The 22,152-nt window shown below is 44.3% G+C and overlaps 1 protein-coding gene across 1 annotated transcript in view; it reads left to right on the top strand.

Moving 5' to 3' along the window:
* The window catches only part of LOC137541988 (alpha-N-acetylgalactosaminide alpha-2,6-sialyltransferase 1-like), a 253,511-nt gene that overhangs the window by 14,335 nt on the left and 217,024 nt on the right, over positions 1–22,152 (top strand). Inside the window, exon 3 of the mRNA XM_068263567.1 lies at positions 9,505–9,676. Coding sequence (XP_068119668.1) covers positions 9,505–9,676 — 172 coding nt within the window. The remainder of the gene's footprint in view (positions 1–9,504; positions 9,677–22,152) is intronic.

The following is a 22,152-nucleotide window of genomic DNA, read 5'->3' as shown; positions in this document are numbered from 1 at the left end:
TCACATAACAGCAGTCAGGCTGGGTAATATGTGTTTCAGCCGCCCAGCCATATATTAAGTCCAAGAGCAGGGATGGTCGTAGTCAGCCAACTTCGCTACGCTGGAAATACACGTAGTTTTACGCAATTACGCTTTGCCAAACTACGGCTTCGAAAACAAATATTCGCTTTGTATGCATTTCGTAGACTACGCGTTAAAATACGCAATTACGCGTAGTGCAAGCGTAGTGTATGCGGATACTTATGCCCGTATGCAGAAAATTGTACGCATTAATTTCTTTATAAATGCATATACTGGGAACCATTCTATGCGTACATTCCCCTTTCCAATGCGTAAATTTGTATGCATACAATCGCATGCGGAAAATTAGACGCGAGTAATGCATTCGTAGTTCACTACGCAATACACATGTTAACTACGCATAGTGGGCGTAAGCTACGCGTAGCGGTACTTCGCTACGCGTAAATTCGTAAGCGTAGTTTTGAAACTTAGCCTATGAACTACGATGCGTAGATGCGAACTACGATGCGTAAATTCTCACTGGCATAGTTTCTGCTCATCCCTGTCCAAGAGTGGAAAAAGGCAGTAAGCTGGGTTCACTCAACACAACAGGTAGTTAGATGTAGTGAGCTGGGTTCACTCAACACAACAGGTAGTTAGATGCAGTGAGCTGGGTTCACTCCACACAACAGGTAGTTAGATGCAGTGAGGTGGGTTCACTGAACAATAAAGGTAGTTAGATGTAGTGAGCTGGGTTCACTCAACACAACAGGTAGTTAGATGCAGTGAGCTGGGTTCACTCAACACAACAGGTAGTTAGATGCAGTGAGGTGGGTTCACTGAACAATAAAGGTAGTTATATGCAGTGAGGTTAGTTCACTCAACACAACAGGTAGTTAGATGCAGTGAGGTGGGTTCACTCAACACAAAGGTAGGTATATGCAGTGATGAGGTGGGTTAAGTAAACACAACAGGTACTGGGTATATGCAGTACTGGGTAGTACAATGTACAGCTCCCTTTCACACACACAGGTAGTCACTGAATGTGCTGGGCTGCTGGCAGTGGCACACACACTATCAATTAGCAAGTCTGTGCATGCAAAAAAAGTGTCAGTTTGACACACAGAAAAAAAAAGTACAGGATTAGCTCTGAAAAGAGCTGTTGAGGGGTGCTATAAAAGCAATAATAATCAGCCATGAGCAAGCTAAGCAGCCAATAACCTAACTAATCTTTCCCTAGGAGAACAATCTGCAACAGCTCTCCCTAGTCTGTCTTATTGCAGCATGCATGAGTGAGTGTAATGGCCGCCGGAGGCTGCCTTATATAAGGGGGATGGGGCTCCAGGGCTTAGTGTAGCCTGAATGGCTACAATGTGCCTGCTGACTGTGATGCAGAGGGTGAAAGTTGACCCTCATAGTGCATTATGGGGCGAATCAAACTTCCGCAAAAGTTCGCCTGGTGTAGGCGAACGCGAACCACCAAAGTTCGCCTGGAACCGTTCGCCGGCGAACCGTTCGCTACATCTCTAGTGTGCACTCGCGTCTTCTCCTCTGCTGTCTGATTGTCACTCAGCACTTGCCAAGTGCCACGTGCCACATCCGGCATGCTCCTGGCACATGTTACACCTGCTGCTGCTGCATTGCCTTGCTCCTGCTGCCTGTGCAGCTCCCACCACCAGGCCAGGGTGCCACAGGCCACTGATACCACCTATATTTAACCCAAAACACAATTGTTGCTTAATTTTTTGGAGGTGTCTTGGCTGAAAACTGTCATGTCCCAGTTGTGAGGTTGGACTTCGGACACAATGTGGGCTGCACGACCGCTGTCTGGAACCTAGGCTTAATGTTAATTGACAGCCATTTTTTTTAGGGGGGGGGGGGTTGAAGTCCCCACATCATCAATTAGTGTTCCCCTTTGCAAAATAATGATACATGCCTCATTTACCCTAAAAACCCTTTTTAGATCTATTTAAAGGGCAATTCCGTTTTTTCTATCTAGATATCCGAATAGGTCGGATATCCGCGGATAATGTGTCCAGATATTCACATTCATGCGATAAAGCAAGGGTGACAGAGGCGCCAACAAGTATAAAATGAAAAACCCGCTTAAAAGGAGGGGTGCAGGTGGATACACCACTCAGGTAAAAATAGACCAGCCAATAAGCCGTTAATAAATAACAGTAAAATTTATTGGGGATTCTCCAAAAATGCAACGCGTTTCACGGGCAAAACTCCCGCTTCATCAGGCAATCAGATAGGAGAAACACTGAGGGAAAAAGAACACAAAGGAAAAGGTGTGCTAGAGGATGCTTAATATAAAGAAATGACAATATATGCAAATATATGTAAAGCTAAAATTCCTTATTAGTGTTTGTTATATAATACAAATACTAGGGGTGCATAACATTTTTGTATATACCTAAAACAAAAACAAAAGAGAGAAAGAAACAGAAAAATCGGTACATATTGATAATTATACATCAATATAGGCCTCTGTCATCTAAGCAATATGTTGAATAGAATTGCACTTGCTGCTCTATAGGCCATAGTGATCTCCATGTGACATGTTATAAGAAAGTCTCCGTGCTAGCATACCACAAATTAAATATGCAATAGACCAGACAAATGCTGCAGACCCAGCTCTTGATGTATGGAACAGCATGCTATAATTCATATATGTGGGAGTATATAAAGGAAAATGGCTTACCAGTAATGGATCTATTTCTGGATCAAGCGCCTCAATAGGAGTCCATGTCGATCTCTCCGTGGTATATAACCTATCCTATTGGCGCCAGACTGAATTCTAATTGTGGGCGGTGGTATCTGTCAGAAGCGTCGCAATGACGACTTCCGCTCTAGCAGTGGGGCGAGCAGCACAATAAGTTATTTGGTCGCATCCTCTGGCTGTTAGGGTAGGCGGATGCGGAAGTGAAGTCGCATCCGTTCTGACGGAGGCAGTGTGATTAGTGGGCAGGCGCATGCGTAGTAGATGTAGGAGGCAGCGAGCGCCATATTTACTGATGGCAATGGTCCGTGATGTAAAGAGGGGTAATACTGTTCCCCCTAAGTGCGTATCCAGAAAGCCTACAGTATTCTATCAAATAAACTAACAAGACACACTGTTACTAATATGTCTAAATGTTATAACAGATTGAGAATATACGCTGGATGGTTAGCGGTGGTTTTTGCTGACCAATGCTGCCATCTACTGGCGTTTTCTAAAATGACATGACACTGCATAAAAAGAGATGTGAACCAATCATTAACAATCCAAGCATCTCTTTGTGAGTGCTATGATCCTCTCTGTAAATTCTTGCTTACACTTCTCTTAGAAGAATGTCCATGAGTATTGGAGGGTCATGAAAATAAAAATGGAAATGGAAAACATCATAATACACAGTAATAAATAAATCCAATATATACAATTTTGTTCCTATGGCGATACAGAATATAAAAGACCCCCTTTAAAAATGTCATCCATTATTTCAAAAAGATGCGGATGAAAAGACAGCTTGATAAAACATTTTTGGCACCCAGAGGAATTTAAGCTTCCAACAGATTTTTTTTTATTTTTTTTATTTTTTTATTTTTTTTTACAGATTTTTTTACACAAATGGAGACAATGATGAATATGGTAATACAAATTTTTAAAAAGTATTTCAAGGGAAAAGGGGGAAGGATAAAAGAGAGCTGACAAAAAACGAAAGCTGTTTCGTTGTTCAAAATAATTTTTCCAATGTCTCATTGAGGCCCTCTGGAACAAGGGTCCTCAGAATCTGTATCCAGAACATTTCTTTGTGTCTTAACACCTCAACAATATTATTAGGTGCCTGTGAAGATTCAATAAGCGTAACAGTGAGGGATTGTGGATTAGGGTTAGGTCTGAGGACCCTTGTTCCAGAGGGCCTCAATGAGACATTGGAAAAATTATTTTGAACAACGAAACAGCTTTCGTTTTTTGTCAGCTCTCTTTTATCCTTCCCCCTTTTCCCTTGAAATACTTTTTAAAAATTTGTATTACCATATTCATCATTGTCTCCATTTGTGTAAAAAAATCTGTAAAAAAAAAAAAAAAAAAAAAAAAAAATCTGTTGGAAGCTTAAATTCCTCTGGGTGCCAAAAATGTTTTATCAAGCTGTCTTTTCATCCGCATCTTTTTGAAATAATGGATGAAATTTTTAAAGGGGGTCTTTTATATTCTGTATCGCCATAGGAACAAAATTGTATATATTGGATTTATTTATTACTGTGTATTATGATGTTTTCCATTTCCATTTTTATTTTCATGACCCTCCAATACTCATGGACATTCTTCTAAGAGAAGTGTAAGCAAGAATTTACAGAGAGGATCATAGCACTCACAAAGAGATGCTTGGATTGTGAATGATTGGTTCACATCTCTTTTTATGCAGTGTCATGTCATTTTAGAAAACGCCAGTAGATGGCAGCATTGGTCAGCAAAAACCACCGCTAACCATTCAGCGTATATTCTCAATCTGTTATAACATTTAGACATATTAGTAAGAGTGTGTCTTGTTAGTTTATTTGATAGAATACTGTAGGCTTTCTGGATACGCACTTAGGGGGAACAGTATTACCCCTCTTTACATCACGGACCATTGCCATCAGTAAATATGGCGCTCGCTGCCTCCTACATCTACTACGCATGCGCCTGCCCACTAATCACACTGCCTCCGTCAGAACGGATGCAACTTCACTTCCGCATCCGCCTACCCTAACAGCCAGAGGATGCGACCAAATAACTTATTGTGCTGCTCGCCCCACTGCTAGAGCGGAAGTCGTCATTGCGACGCTTCTGACAGATACCACCGCCCACAATTAGAATTCGGTCTGGCGCCAATAGGATAGGTTATATACCACGGAGAGATCGACATGGACTCCTATTGAGGCGCTTGATCCAGAAATAGATCCATTACTGGTAAGCCATTTTCCTTTATATACTCCCACATATATGAATTATAGCATGCTGTTCCATACATCAAGAGCTGGGTCTGCAGCATTTGTCTGGTCTATTGCATATTTAATTTGTGGTATGCTAGCACGGAGACTTTTTTATAACATGTCACATGGAGATCACTATGGCCTATAGAGCAGCAAGTGCAATTCCATTCAACATATTGCTTAGATGACAGAGGCCTATATTGATGTATAATTATCAATATGTACCGATTTTTCTGTTTCTTTCTCTCTTTTGTTTTTGTTTTAGGTATATACAAAAATGTTATGCACCCCTAGTATTTGTATTATATAACAAACACTAATAAGGAATTTTAGCTTTACATATATTTGCATATATTGTCATTTCTGTATATTAAGCGTCCTCTAGCACACCTTTTCCTTTGTGTTCTTTTTCCCTCAGTGTTTCTCCTATCTGATTGCCTGATGAAGCGGGAGTTTTGCCCGTGAAACGCGTTGCATTTTTGGAGAATCCCCAATAAATTTTACTGTTATTTATTAACGGCTTATTGGCTGGTCTATTTTTACCTGAGTGGTGTATCCACCTGCACCCCTCCTTTTAAGCGGGTTTTAATCATTTTATACTTGTTGGCGCCTCTGTCACCCTTGCTTTATCACTGAACAGTCCACCCCAGGTGGAGGGGGTTTTCCCCATTTTTTCCGTCTACAGAGAGCGACATTTTTAAACACCTGAGTGGGGTCAGGTTCTAATCGTCCCCACCTGCAGTTACAGTGGTTGCCTTTGAGGTAACCCAGACTTGTGAGTACATCCATCATTTATTTTCATTTTGTCTCCATCTGATTGTTGACATACTACACCATATTTGGCTCTCGGTCTCTGTGTTCTTTCTTTTAAAGCTATTCACATTCATGCAGATATCTAAAAGGTCGGATTTGGATATCCAAACCGGATCCATATATCTGGATATCCGGATCCGGATCAATTCGGATTTTAAAAAATACTATCCGAGCACAGCTGGCTAGGACCGCCAGAACCACAATACTGCACTAGACATGGTTTGAACCTCCGATTTTTGGTTTGCGAACCTCAAACGCAAACTTTCGCGAACTGCAATAGACTTCAATGGGGAAGTGAACTTTGAAAACTAGAAATATTTATGCTGGCCACAAAAGGGATGGAAAAGATGTTTCAAGGGGTCTAACACCTGGAGGGGGGCATGGCGGAGTGGGATACATGCAGGCCCGGCCCTAGACCATTTGCTGCCTGAGGCAAGCTTTAAAGAAATCGCTGCCGCCCCCCCCCCCAAGCCGTGGGTGTGTGGGGGGGGGGGGGGGCGCCCGAGCTGGAGGGGATTGCAGGCAGGAAGGGGGTATTGGGCCTAGCGGCGGGGAGGGGGGTCATACCCCCCCCCTCCCTCGCCTGGGTCGCCCGTCCACCACTCCTCTCCAGCTTGTTACATCGCTGGCTGCAGCTTTAAGAGGCAACGGGCGGGGATCACTCACCTCTTCCTCGTTCCAGCCTGCGCTCCACTGACATCACTTCCTGCTACGCCGCAGGAAGTGACGTCAGTGGAACGCATGCTGGAACGAGGAAGAGGTGAGTGATCCCCACCCGTTGCCTCGAATAGCTGCAGCCAGCGACGTAACAAGCTGGAGAGGAGCGGTGGACGGGGGACCCAGGCGAGGGAGGGGGGGTCCGACCCCCCTCCCCGCCGCTAGGCCCAATACCCCTTTCCTGCCCGCTATCTCCTCCAGCTCGGACGGCCCTCCACACCCACGGACGGGCGGGTGCCGCCCCCCCAGAAGTGCCGCCTGAGGCAAACGTTTCACCCCGCCTCATGGGCGGGCCAGCCCTGAATACATGCCAAAAGTCCTGGGGAAAAATCTGGATTTGACACAAAGCAGCGTTTTAAGGGTAGAAATCAGATTGAATGCTAAATTGCAGGCCTAAAGTGCTTTAAAACATCATACATGTGTATACATCAATCAGGGAGTGTAATTAGAGTACTGCTTCACACTGACACACCAAACGCACTGTGTAACGCACCGCAAACAGCTGTTTTGGTAGTGACGGCCATGCTGGACTGGTGCGCTCCATGGCGAGAGTGCAGGCGGTAGCGGTTTTCAAGCCCAAATGGTTGCTGGGCTGAGGTAGCTCAATGACAGAACAACAGTGGCTGTCCAGCTGATCGAATTTGGTTTGACCACAATGAAGCAATGATCATACTATCTTGGGTGTGCCCTCCCCCCCGGGACACTCATATAGCTGGTGGTCATTGCTTCATTGTGATGCGCAAGCCCCTTCACTGCGGCAAGGTAATGATCACGAAGGGGAATTGGCACATGTACATGCCTTTTGTTTTGTTGTTGCAGCTGCTTGTGGTCATGTAGGTAGGTGCACTGAACAGGTTTGCAATGATTAGTATTAAAAATATGCAGTTGTCACACACACACAGGTACCGTGAACAGGTGCAGTGACTGGTATACAATATACAGTAACACTGCTTGCGGTCACGTAGGTAGGTGCACTGAACAGGTATGCAGTGATTGGTATTACAAATGTGCAGTTGTCACACACACACACAGGTACCGTGAACAGGTGCAGTGACTGGTATACAATATACAGTAACACTGCTTGCGGTCACATAGGTAGGTGCACTGAACAGGTATGCAGGGATTGGTTTTACAAATGTGCAGCTGTCACACACAAAGGTACCATGAACAGGTAGTCACTGAATGTGCTGGGCCTGTCAGTGGCACAGTAGGAATTACCAAGGAGCCAAGGGCCAGCTGCGACTGACTGACAGGGCTGTATATGCAACACAAGTGTCTGTGGGACACACACAAAAAAAAAGATAACAAGAACAACATTAGCTCTCAAAAGAGCTGTTGAGGGGTGCTTTTTAGCAATAAGTATCAGCAAGGAGCAAGCTAACAATCCTAACAAGAGCCTAATTAAGCTTTCCCTATGTCTCTGCAGCAACTCTCCCATCACTAATTACTGCAGCCACATGAGTGAGTGAAATGTCTGAAGCTGCCTGTCTTTTATAAGGGGGGGGGGGCTCCAGGAGGGAGTGTAGCCTGATTGGCTACCATGTGTCTGCTGACAGTGATGTAGAGAGTCAAAGTTGACACTAATGATGTAGTATAGGGGGCGGGTCGAAGTCGCATATAGTTCGCGGTTCACCGCAAATGCAAGCCACCGAAGTCCGCGTGTTCGCGTTCGCATGTGAACCAATTGGGCCATCACTGTACTGCACAGAAGAGCTGGTGGACATCTGACAGTATAAAGAAGCCATTAAATGGAACCCCACCTGGGTGAGACATATGGAGGATCCCATATTTATTTTCTTTTAAACAATACCAGTTGCCTGGGGTCCGTCGAGATGATCTTTTTGGTCAGTAGGGTCTGAATCACACCCAGTCCTGAAACAAGCATTCAGCTAATGCAATAAGATTTGTGTTAGATACATCTGATTTGCATGCTTGTTCAGGGTCTGTTGGTAGAAGAATTAGAATCAGTAGATCAGTATGATAGCCGGGCAATGTGCATTGTTTAAAATGTAATAAATATGTCAGCTTCCATATTTCTCTCACCTCGGGTTCTCTGCAGTTCATGCAGAGTCTTTTTTAGAAAAGAGTTATCAAAAAATACTTTATTGACACAAAATCTTTAAAAATTCCAGGAATACTCTCAATAGGAAGGCTCCTAGTGAATAGAGATGGGAATATAACAACTTAGTGCAATACAAAGCAGGCACTCCCGATCTAGCAGCTGCTTTGACTCTTCACCAGCCTTCAGGATTGGGACATATACGTCTGGTTGGTACAGATGTTTTTCCTGTCTCGTGATGCTCCTGTCATGCAATTTTCCTAGGATTAATAGATGCAGTTGGCTGATGGTGTAATGGTTAAGGGCTCTGCCTCTGACACAGGAGACCAGGGTTCGAATCTCGGCTCTGCCTGTTCAGTAAGCCTGCACTAATTCAGTAGGAGACCTTTGGCAAGTCTCCCTTACACTGCTACTGCCAATAGAGCGCGCCCTAGTGGCTGCTGCTCTGCTCTGGCGCTTTGAGTCCGCAAGGAGAAAAGCGCAATATAAATGTTTTTTGTCTTGTCTTGTCTTGTCTAGATAGTGCTTTGTGCATTGGGCCTGACGAAGGGCTTTGTGCCCGAAACGAGCGTGTGGTTGCCTGCTTTATATTGCACTAAGTTGTTATATTCCTGCTCTGGAAGATTTTGTATATTCACTAGGAGCCTTCCTATTGAGAGTATTCCTGGAATTTTTAAAGATTTTGTGTCAATAAAGTATTTTTTGATAACTCTTTTCTAAAAAAGACTCTGCATGAACTGCTTATGGTCCTTTCTATATATAAAAAGAGGACAGAGTTGAACCAGATAGCCATGCCGTACATTTTCCAGTTACAGGCCTGATGCATTTGTCTTTATACATAAAGATAACATAGAAACATTAAGATTGTGTTTTTCCCTCCTTTGCTTACAGTTGAATGTTATTTGTCATTTACTTCTATATATTATTGCTTTATTCCTTCTCATGTATTTCAGAGGTTAAGGAAGTGATGTTGGCTCTTCCTCTGGTACCAGACCAGCAGCTGCTGCTTGCAGAGAAGGCTGAAGATGATCTAAGCTGCATTAGTTGTGCTGTGGTGGGGAATGGAGGTATTCTAAATGGATCTGGTCTTGGCAAGGAGATCGACTCACACAATTATGTGTTTCGGTGAGTTCTTACAATAGATAATTGCCCACAAACTATTTTTTTTCACTTTATGGATATCACGTGGCACCCTTTGTGATATATAGAGATGGGTAGGAAAGAGAGGTATGGGATATCAAAAACCTTTACATACAGCCTGTCTCACCCATAGGGAATGTAAATGCAAAAAGGAAATTGGTACAGGGAGCACTAAAAGGCTAGTTACTGAAAAATTACAAAATTTATTAGATTTAGAAAAAGCTGCAAACAACAAACTTCATTCATACATTCCCCCTTAAAAACAGATCCTGACCATAGATCTAACAAGGAAACCCACAGTTCCGCCGGGAGTGCACTCCTATCAAAAAGGCAAAAACTGACATGTCATAAAGATATTTCTTCGGGCCCCAATAGCAACTGGCCAGGTGGTAGGCAATTCCAGAAGCAATCAGAGAACCATATCTTCTGCACCAGCCTCCATAAATGCTCAACCCGTGTGCTGTATATTGAAGCAGCACGCCTCTATGCAGTTAGCATATATGCCCTCATTACAGACACCAATAGGTAGTGTCTAACCTCCACTCCTTCGTACACAAAAAGTTTTGATTAAGGCTCCAAAGAACTCACGTGACCCCAAAGCGGCTATGGTATGTGCATCATCCGTCCCGAGGAACCAAGGCCTCTATTCAAACGGTGTAGCCTTGTTGCTGGAGCCGGCCATTGGGTCAAATAGTGCGGCCAATTTGCGTCAAGCATGCTTGACGTGAATTTGAGAGCTAATCTTGTTCTTGTGCTTTTTTTTTCTCCTCCACCCTCCTCCCTTGTCTTCCAGGGATCTTGTCTTCCAGGGATATGTAGGATGTCAAAAGCCAGCTCACATACATTGGCCAGGAATCAAACCCAGGTCAGCTGCTTGGAAGGCAGCTATGCTCACCACTATACCACCAAGGCTACATGCTGAAACTTGTGAGGTTGCTTTCGACATCCTACAAATCCCTAAGCAGGCTTATTTTTATCTTAGGTATATCACAATGGTACATGCTAGGCTGGCTTTAGCATGTAGTGTTGGTGGTGTAGTGGTGAGCATAGCTGCCTTCCAAGCAGTTGACCTGGGTTCGATTCCTGGCCAATGTATGTGAGCTGCCTTTTGACATCCTAAAAAACGGCAGTTGAGAACAGTTTTCCAGATCAAATAGTATTCATAGTGATAATAACACTTGTTTATATGTCATACATGTAGTAATAATCAAATTGGTGTACGTAACACATAAGTATTTATGCAACATATTGTTGCTATTCCTGTTACTAGATATGTGTTTCATAGTAAGAAAAATGTTATGATACTTCCACAGATAAAGGATTCATTGACTATGTTGTATTGAGATTAGTTATAATTAGAATGGAGCAGATCTCCCTAAGAGTTGGGGGACCAAAACCCCCCTGCTGAACTCTCAGAGGTCGCGTCCATCTCAATAAGTCAAAGCATAGTCATCTATGTGTTTCCAGTTACCATTAAGTTGAGTAGTTTCATCCGCGTATGTCTTATACTGTATATTATTTTCGCTTATTTATTTATTTATTCATTCTACTTATTTTGTACCCCAATAGAGATTAACTTTTCTAATAAAAAAAAAAAAATTATAACTGAACAATAATAACAGGGGGTAGGGGAAGGATGGGAATATCCTACAGGGGGCCTTATAGCCGAGTATCAGTTGGTTTATACATAGTTGAGGTGGTAGGTTATTGGCATTGTGTGTGCATCATACAATAGCACAGGATAAGGAAACTCAATAAAAGGAGTTTGATGTTGTCCAGAATTGTCATAGTGTTATTGATATTAGATCAACGTTTCAAAGAAATCAATAGTCAAATAGTTTGGAGTTAGGACATAATAATAACCATTGATCAGATCTCCAAAGGATTTTATCCAATGAACCATATCTCAGAGCCCAGGACTTTTCAGCAATTCATTGGAATTCAACAATTTTGATAATTTCCTCAATGTTTGGTATATTATGAGATTTTCAGTTATCAGCAATGGCCAGCCTGGTAGCAATGGTAAGGTGACTAATGAGGAACCTTTCCTTTGGAGGTAAGTCACATACTTTTATATGAAGAAGACCCATATGAGGTGGAATACAGGATAGGTTCATAGGGAGTTTCTATAGTAGGAGCTCTATCGCTTCCCATAGTGGTCTAATTTTTGGACAATGCCAAAATATATGGTCAGTTGAGCCAATTTGGCCACAATTTCTCCAGCAATCAGGTGAGGCCTGGTGGTCAAATTGTGCCATTTTTTCAGGCGTTAAATACCAGAGCCAGAACATTTTCAACAAATTCTCATGATGTGAAGTACAGTGTGAGGAAGATTTGAGAGATTTCACAGCAAGCCCCCAATCCTCCTGTGAGAGGTCCATCTGTAAAAGAGACTGCCACTTATTTCATTGCCATTTGGGGACAGTTTTATATGAGAGGAGTGTTCTGTAGAGAATGGAAGTCCCTCTTTGATGAGCATTGTGCGGCTGTAGCAGTTTTGAGATATGTGGAAGAAGGGAGATTGGAGTAGGAGAATGCCTCATTAAGAAATGTTTAATTTGATGATATTTGAAAATACCTGATTTGGATATTTGAAATTCCTTCACCAATGCATCAAAGGATTTGAGTTGGGTAGCGTTATATCATTTCTCCAAGTAATCGAGGCCTTTAGATTCCCAGCTGCTTAATGAGAGATTACTGATTGTTGTATTTAAGATAGACAATGGTATCGGTAATTGTTTAGACAAAGGATTTGTGCGACAAGATTTAACCATTTCTTACCACAATTTTTGAGTATTTACTATGATTGGATTTTTTTTAAATTGTGGTTAGTTTGCCATATCAAGTGAGATTCTAAATAATTTTTATATGAAGAAGCTATGAAATGTTTTTGTTCTGTTTCCACCCAGGGTTTAGATATGTTGTTTGTCCATATTACTTTTGTCTGGTCTAATAGATTGGCTTTGTAGTATAATTCTAAGTCAGGTACTCCTAGTCCAAGTTCAGATGCGTACAATGTCAATGTCAGGCATGGACTCACCCCCTCAGCGCTTGGCAGTGTGGACGCCGCTCTCGGGTCTGAGCTCGCCGGAACCCCGAACTTCCGGTCCACGTCAGCTGTCAATGCCGGCGGCCGTTCCAGCCGCATGTCGTCATTGCAGGGCAGGGCAACGCGCTCACGCACGGAGCGTCAGGCCCTTTATGCCCTGAGGAGGAGGCTGTCTTGACTCGCTCTGCTGAGTCACTCTCCGCCCCTTGTTGATGTCATCTGGGGGGTGGGGGCTCCTGGCCTGACAGTCTGCATTTAAGCAGCAGACTGCCAGTACTCCTTGTCCGCTGTAGCGATCACACTCTGTGCTAGCTCTCGGATCCACAGTATACTTATATATTGGTTACGCCAATATATAAGTACTGGAAGAAACATACCATTGTTATTTACCTGTGCCTTTGATCTTTTGCCTGTTTTTTGACTCTGAGTTTCTCTGATCCTTTTGTACCGCTGCCTTCTGATTTCCCGTTGCCTACCTTGCTGTGCCCTCGTTTACTCTCTTGCCTAACGTCTCTGTACCTCGTATCTCTGATCTCTGTTGCCGAACCCCGGTTAGCCCTCAGACTCCGCCTCTGCCTCCTGATTCTGTACCTCGTATTTCTGATACCCTGTTGCCGAACCTTGCCTGTCAACCTTCCCAGCCAGCGGGCCCTTGCCGCTGGACGGCAGTCTGTACTCTGTGGGCCCTCGCCACAGAGCAATTAGCCATTTACTGTTTGCACCAATCATTACACTCCTCTTTGGGTGGACAGAGGTTAGTAAATATATCGGATTATCGGTGAGACTGCAGATCACTTATAATCAGGTATATCTGTATTTCTGGCGATACTGCAGATCTCCAGAGATCAGACACTCTCTGTCCTCACTAATTGTTACGGAACGTGACAGTACAGCGGACCGGGGACAAAACACATCGGCATAAGATACATACGGCTGAGGAAGGCCCTGAAGCTCTAGGTGAGTAGAGTGGAGGGAGATTTGGGAAATACAGTGTTTCTGACAGTAGGGTGACCAGGCCAGTAGTTGCCCAGAGGCCCAATCAATTTGTGGGGAATGCAGACGTAGCCATGGCAGGCCTAAAATAATAGGGCAGGATGGCATACTAATGAGATAGAATCGTATCCTTTCACAGTGTAGCACCCCCACAGTACAAGTTAACTCAGGTGTGATGGAGACGGGCAAACTATCCTGTAACGGTGAATCGTCAATGGCTGTGACTATGATATGCTTCTCTAAAGGAATGACTGGTATGCCCATTTTTATAGCCAGATTAGAATCCATAAAATTGGCTGCAGCGCCTGTGTCAATAAAAGCCTGCAGTAAATTGTCTTGTTTATTCCAGGAAATGGAAATGGGTAATAAGACCTTATCTCTGGGAGGTACCGAATTCTCGCCCAGGGTAGTACCTCCGACTAACCCTAGGCGGAGAAGTTTTCCGCCTTCCTGGTACAAACAGACGCAATATGACCTTTCTCCCCACAGTATAGACATAAACCCTCCTTTCTTCTTCTTAACTTCTCTGTTTCAGATAATTTGGAGTGGCCCAGTTGCATGGGCTCTTCAGAGGAAGAGGAACTGGGAAGGCTCATGGGAGACTGAAGTCGCATAATGGGTCGCTGTCTAGATGACTTGTGAAAACGTACCCTGCGATCAATTTTAATAGCAAGACTTATGGCCTCATCCAGGGTTCTGGGCTCACGATGACTTAACATTAACTCAGATACGGAGTCAGCTAATCCAGTCAGAAACCTATCTAGGAGAGACTGTGCCTCCCACCTAGTGGAGAATGACCACTTGCGGAACTCCGCGGCATAAGTCTCAACAGAGTTCTGACCCTGTCTGAGTCTTTTCAATTTCATCTCAGCCGTGGCAGAAATATCTGGATCATCATATACCACCTCACAGACCGTATGACTGCCCGATTGAACTCAGACCTGGAACCATGCCTCCCAGGGGTCACCTTTATAATCTCTCTGGTCCCGAGAAAGTGGCCATGAGAGAATACATCCGGGAGAATTTGGAGAAGGGGTTCATTCGACCTTCTAGGTCACCCGCTGGGGCAGGGTTCTTCTTTGTGAAGAAAAAAGATGGTGGGCTACGCCCTTGTATTGACTACAGAGCTCTCAACGCAATCACGATTAAAAATCGTTATCCGCTCCCTCTGATTGACGATCTCTTTAATCAGGTCACAGGTGCCCAGATATTTACTAAGTTGGATCTTAGAGGAGCCTACAATTTGGTCAGAATTAGACAGGGGGACGAATGGAAGACAGCGTTCAACACTCAGGACGGGCATTACGAATATACGGTCATGCCTTTTGGTCTGTGTAATGCCCCCGCTGTCTTCCAAGAGCTGGTTAATGACATTTTCAGGGACGTGGTGGGGAGGTTTGTGGTCGTTTATTTAGACGACATCCTGATTTTTTCTCATGATATCAAAGAACATCGCTCACAGGTTCAGTATGTATTGCTCAAATTACGTGAGAATTCATTATATGCCAAATTAGAAAAATGTTTATTTGAGGTCACGGAGGTTCCATTTTTAGGTTATATAATTTCTAGCTCCGGGTTATCGATGGATAACAGCAAAGTCACGGCTGTATTAAACTGGCCTCAACCGATTGGGCTGAAGGCCTTACAACGTTTTTTGGGTTTTTCTAATTATTACAGAAAATTCATAAAAGGGTATGCCGCTTTGATAGCTCCTCTTACTGATATGACAAAAAAAGGGGCTAACACCGTCAATTGGTCTTCCGAGGCCATCTCCGCGTTTCAAAGCCTTAAGACAGCCTTCTGTTCCGCCCCCATTCTGCATCACGTCGATTCTTCCAGGCCGTTTATCGTGGAGGTAGACGCATCTGAGATTGGTGTTGGGGCAGTCTTGTCACAATACACCGGGTCACAGGGAAGACTTCATCCCTGCGCTTTTTTTTCGAAAAAATTTTCTGAGGCAGAAAAGAATTATGATATCGGGAATAGGGAATTGCTTGCTGTGAAGTTGGCTTTTGAGGAGTGGCGACACTGGCTTGAGGGGGCGGAACATGTAATCACAGTGTATACGGACCATAAGAATTTGGAGTATCTGAAGGGGGCTAAGAGATTAAATCCTAGACAGGCACGGTGGTCTTTATTCTTTTCCAGGTTTGATTTCATTATCACGTTTAAACCTGGAAGTAAAAATGTCAAAGCAGATGCTCTCTCCCGATGCTTTGACATAGAATCAGTACTGCCCTCTGAACCAGATCCAATTTTATCCGAGAAAGTGGTGTTGGCTAGTATAGACTCTAAGGAGGATCTTGCTTCTGTTCTTCTTCCTCATCAACCAGACAGTCCAGCAGGGAAACCACCTGATCTCATGTTTGTACCTTTACAGTTTAGATTACAAGTATTGCAGCTGTTTCATTCATCTAAACTGGCAGGTCATCCTGGAGTAGCCAGAACCAGAGAATTGTTATCTAGAAGTGTCTGGTGGCCCAACTGGAGGAATGACGTTGAGGCGTTTGTTGTCTCTTGTACAGTATGCTCACGGAGCAAACCCTCACGAATATCCCCAGTAGGTACCCTCCAACCCCTACCCATACCCTCCGAACCCTGGACTCATATATCCATGGATTTCGTAGGGGAATTACCTTCTTCAGATGGTTACACGGTAATTTGGGTTATTGTTGATCGATTTTCTAAAATGGCTCATTTCGTCCCTTTGAGAAAATTTCCTTCCGCCAAGGAACTGGCAGATCTTTTCGTGATCCACATCCTTCGACTTCATGGGGTCCCGGATAATATAGTATCTGACAGGGGGGTGCAGTTTGTCTCAGAATTTTGGAAGGAATTTTGCAGAGTACTGGGGATCACGCTCTCATTTTCGTCTGGGTATCACCCTCAGACCAATGGTCAGACAGAGAGGGTGAACCAGTCACTGGAACAGTATCTCCGGTGTTACGTGGCAGACAATCAAACGGAATGGGTCCAATACTTACCGTACTCCGAATTTGCTCACAACAATCTTCGGAGCTCTTCCTCAGGGTTTTCACCTTTTCAGATTGTTAATGGGAGATCTCCAAGGTTTTCCCCCCTCCCTGTCAGTTCCTCCCCTTTCCCTGCTCTGGAAACCTGGCAGGAAACACTAAGATCTCGGTGGAAGGAAGTAAATGCCAATTTAAAAAAGACAGTTTCTCTCCAGAAACTACAGGCTGACCGAAGGCGCTCACCCGAGTGGGAATTCTCTCCCGGAGATCTTGTCTGGATTTCCACTCGGCATATCGCTTTGCGGCAGCCATCAGCTAAACTTGGGCCTAAATTCGTGGGTCCATATCCTGTAGCAAAAAAGGTCAATAAAGTAACTTATCAGTTAACGTTACCCCAATCTATGCGTGGGGTAAGAACGTTTCATGTGTCTTTATTGAAACCCGCGGTGCATGTGGACTCTGGTCCGCCTCCTGTTATTGTAGACGGTGAGCCTGAGTATGAGGTTGAGAGAATCCTAGATTCTCGTTTTGTTAGGAAGTCTCTCCAGTATCTGGTTCATTGGAGAGGATACGGTCCTGAGGAGAGATCCTGGGTACCAGCACATCATCTCCATGCACAGGAACTCATACATGAATTTCACGATTCCCATCCTGATAGACCCTCATTAGCGCGTTCGGAGACCACGCCTCAGGGGAGGGGTAATGTCAGGCATGGACTCACCCCCTCAGCGCTTGGCAGTGTGGACGCCGCTCTCGGGTCTGAGCTCGCCGGAACCCCGAACTTCCGGTCCACGTCAGCTGTCAATGCCGGCGGCCGTTCCAGCCGCATGTCATCATTGCAGGGCAGGGCAACGCGCTCACGCACGGAGCGTCAGGCCCTTTATGCCCTGAGGAGGAGGCTGTCTTGACTCGCTCTGCTGAGTCACTCTCCGCCCCTTGTTGATGTCATCTGGGGGGTGGGGGCTCCTGGCCTGACAGTCTGCATTTAAGCAGCAGACTGCCAGTACTCCTTGTCCGCTGTAGCGATCACACTCTGTGCTAGCTCTCGGATCCACAGTATACTTATATATTGGTTACGCCAATATATAAGTACTGGAAGAAACATACCATTGTTATTTACCTGTGCCTTTGATCTTTTGCCTGTTTTTTGACTCTGAGTTTCTCTGATCCTTTTGTACCGCTGCCTTCTGATTTCCCGTTGCCTACCTTGCTGTGCCCTCGTTTACTCTCTTGCCTAACGTCTCTGTACCTCGTATCTCTGATCTCTGTTGCCGAACCCCGGTTAGCCCTCAGACTCCGCCTCTGCCTCCTGATTCTGTACCTCGTATTTCTGATACCCTGTTGCCGAACCTTGCCTGTCAACCTTCCCAGCCAGCGGGCCCTTGCCGCTGGACGGCAGTCTGTACTCTGTGGGCCCTCGCCACAGAGCAATTAGCCATTTACTGTTTGCACCAATCATTACACTCCTCTTTGGGTGGACAGAGGTTAGTAAATATATCGGATTATCGGTGAGACTGCAGATCACTTATAATCAGGTATATCTGTATTTCTGGCGATACTGCAGATCTCCAGAGATCAGACACTCTCTGTCCTCACTAATTGTTACGGAACGTGACAGTCAACACACTGTTTGAGAATCTGGATTTTTGTTAGCTAAAATGTATTTATTAGTCATCTTTTGGAGTGTAAGGAAAAATCTTTTTGGAACTTTGATAGAGACCTTAGACAATGATATGGACTATAGACTATAATAGTGATCAGATTGTGAGCTCCTCTGAAGATGTGTCAGCCATATTAAATCTCCATATGATGCAAGTGCTTGGATTTTGGGAGAAAATTCTACATCTTTGCAAGACTCAACATCTTTATATCTATTCACTGGTAACAGGAAAAAAGGGCGCCGGCAGCTAGTGGACAAAAAAGGCGCCGCCATTCACTCCCATAATACATATCGTTTAATGGGCGCCGAACAGGAAAAAAGGGTGCCGGAGATTATTAACGTATTACAAACGGCGCCCGGAGATTTGTAATGTTTTATAACTGTGCTTGTGATGATTTAAGTTTAGAAAATGCACCCATGACGAATAACATTTATAAAAATACTAAACATAGTTATCATATTTAACTAAAACATTATTTAACATTTTATCCCTTACTGTTTGTAAAATATTATTATTCACAAAATAAAGTGATCAGTACGTAACGTAAATTGCAATATATTTTTTACAGTCACAATTAGTAAAACATTATTATCCACATAATAAAGCGATCAGTAAGGAGGGTGGTTAGGGTTAGGTACCACCAAGGGGGCCTTAGGGTTAGGCACCACTAGGGGGGTGACTAGGGTTGGGCACCACCAGGGGGGGGTCTAGGGGTTAGGGATAGGTACAGGGAGGGTTCTGTGTGAGACTAGGGTTAGGTATAGTTATAGTACAATATACACCACTAGGGGGGTCTTTAGGGTTAGGCATTACCAGGGGGTATATTATCGTTTTTTTTAACACGCAATTATAAGTTTCACTTTTGAAACATGGAAGATTAACGTTTTCACAATTGCCGATTTCATACACATTATTTAATGATTTATAAATTTGTAAACGAAATACAACACAATATTTTTATAAACGGTATTACTGCTTATCGTTTACACCCCGCGCCCTTTTTTCCTGACGCCCTTTTTTGATGTACGCCTATTCACTAGCTTTTTTTACAACTGTATGTACTCTCCCCACTTCTCCTCTCCCTCCTCGAGGATAAAAATGAAAGTGGTGATATGCAGTGGCGTACCTAGAGCATGTGACACCTAGTGCTGGGTATGATAGGACCCCCCCCCAAAAAAAAAAACAGGAAAGAAGTGGTTGCGGCATACTAAGCCGCGCCACGGCAGGTAATGCCAGGTATAGGTGCCCCCAGTATAGGTAATATAGTTTCCCCCAGTATAGTTGTCTATAGTGTAGTTGCCCCAGTATAGCCAGTATAGTTGCCCCCAGTGTAGCTAGTATAGTTGCTCCCAGTTTAGTTGGTATAGTTGCCCCCAGTGTAGCTAGTATAGTTGCCCCAGGAATGGGAAGCAGCACAAGGAGAGGCAGCAGGGACAGCGGTGGGGAGGGGGGCCTTGAACACCCCCCTCACCTGGGTCCCCCAATTCTGAGCTCTCCCCCTCTATGTGAGCAGCAAGCAGTTGTGGCGGCCAGGTAATTACTCACCTGGCTTCTGCATTCCAAGCGCTGGATCGCAGCGTCACCGTCGCCACAGGTCTTCGCCTTCAATGCCGCTCACTGTGCTTCTGAGGCCTTTGCGACACCCCCTCTCTGTCAGTCATCCAGTGCGCCACGCTCCCTGGAGTCCAATGGTAGGAACACCCCTGCTGATATGCTTGTGGTAAGGGTAGGTCTAGCTATAGCCTTTAACTTTGTAGGAGTCCTGCCTGTTGGTGCAAAGTGGTTTGTTTTTGACATTCTTCGGCTGCTTTCTTGTTGTTAGTTTATAACAAAAGGTTAACCCTCCTCACCATTGGTGATGTAGGAGGGATGAAACCTAAAATAAAGGAGTATAAGAAATAAAAACCGCAAGCCTCTAAGGGCAGTGTTTGGGAAATGTATGGGAAGGAGAGGAGGGGTTAGCTGTAAAAGGGTTATTTCAGAATAGGATTGTGTCACCCTGGCATCCATTTGGAAGGCTCGAGGAGAGAATGGCCTGTATCCATTTGGTCTTTAAGGGACCCTGAGAACAGTGCATGCAGCTCCCACCGCCAGGCCAGGGTGCCACAGGCGCATACGTTAAAAAGGGGCGCTGGGAAAAAAGGGCGCTGGGTTTTAAACGATAAACATGGATAACGTTTAGACATATAATGTACTATATTTCGTTTAAATATTTGTTTTTATAAAGTTTTAAATCATTAAATAATGTGCATGAAATCGGCAATTGTGAAAACGTTAATCTTACGTTTAAAAAGTTAAATGTATAATAACGTTTAAAAAAAAATTAGTAAGTAACCCTCCCTGTACCTACCCCTAACCCCTAGACCCCCGTATTGATGCCTAAACCTAAGACCCCCCTGGTGGTGCCTAAACCTAAGACCCCCCTGGTGGTGCCTAAACCTAAGACCCCCCTGGTGGTGCCTAAACCTAAGACCCCCCTGGTGGTGCCTAAACCTAAGACTCCCCTGATGGTGCCTAAACCTAAGACCCCCCTGGTGGTGCCTAAACCTAAGACCCCCCTGGTGGTGCCTAAACCTAAGACCCCCCTGGTGGTGCCTAAACCTAAGACCCCCTGGTGGTGCCTAAACCTAAGACTCCCCTGATGGTGCCTAAACCTAAGACCCCCCTGGTGGTGCCTAAACCTAAGACCCTCATTGATCACTGTATTGTGTGTAGAATAATGTTTTAGAAACAGTAAGGGATAAAATATATTACAATTTACGTTGCGTACTGATCGCTTTATTTTGTGAATAATACTGTTTTACAAACAGTAAGGGATAACATTTAAAATAATGTTTTATTGAAATAGGAAACGTAAATCATCACAAGCAGTTATAAAACATTAAAAATCTTTGGGCGCCGTTGGAAAACGTTATTATTCTCGGGCGCCCTTTTTTTCCGTTCGGCGCCCAGTAAACGATATTTATTATGGGAGTGAATGGACTTTGGATTTGAAGTCTTCACATCATCAATTAGTGTTCCCCTTTGCAAAATAATGATGACACATGCCTCATTCGCCCTAAAAAAAAAACCTTTAAAGCTATTTAAAGGGCACTTCTGGTTTTTCTATCCAGATGTCCGAATAGGTCGGATATCCACAGATAATGCATCCAGATATCCGCATTCACGCGTATATCTAAAAGGCTGGATTCGGATATCCGAACCGGATCTGGATATCTGGGTATCCGGATCTGGATTAATTCGGATTTTAAAAAGTACTATGCGAGCATCCTTGTTTAAAACATCTTGCGTGTGTATACATCGATCAGGGGGTGTAAGTAGTGTACTGCTCCACACTGACAGACCAAACTCACTGTGTAACGCACCGCAAACAGCTGCAAAGGGTTGTTATTAGTTGGCACTCTCAGGACATAAATGTCAGTCTTCTCGGCAGCAAGGTTTGTGTCGTGATGGCCGTGCTGGACTGGTGCGCACCATGGCGAGAGTGCAGGCGATGGCGGTTTTCCAGCCTATTTGGTCAGGCTGAGGTAGATCAATGACAGAACAACAGTGACTGCCCAACTTATCGAATTTGGTCTGTCCACAATGAAGCAACAACCTTATTATCTTGGGTGTGCCCCCAACACACTCATATAGGTCATTGCTTCATTGTGATACGCAAGCCCCTTCACTGCAGCAAGGTAACCATCATGAAGAGGAATTGGCACTTGTACATGCCTTTTGTTTTGTTGTTGTTGCAGCCACAGCGCAACCAGAAAAATTATTATTTCTGGTTGCGGCCGCTGC

Source organism: Hyperolius riggenbachi, chromosome 12 (assembly GCF_040937935.1).
Source record: "Hyperolius riggenbachi isolate aHypRig1 chromosome 12, aHypRig1.pri, whole genome shotgun sequence".
Lineage (NCBI taxonomy): Eukaryota > Metazoa > Chordata > Amphibia > Anura > Hyperoliidae > Hyperolius > Hyperolius riggenbachi.
Note: the sequence above shows the minus strand (reverse complement) of the source record. Positions and strands in the feature narration are given on the sequence as shown.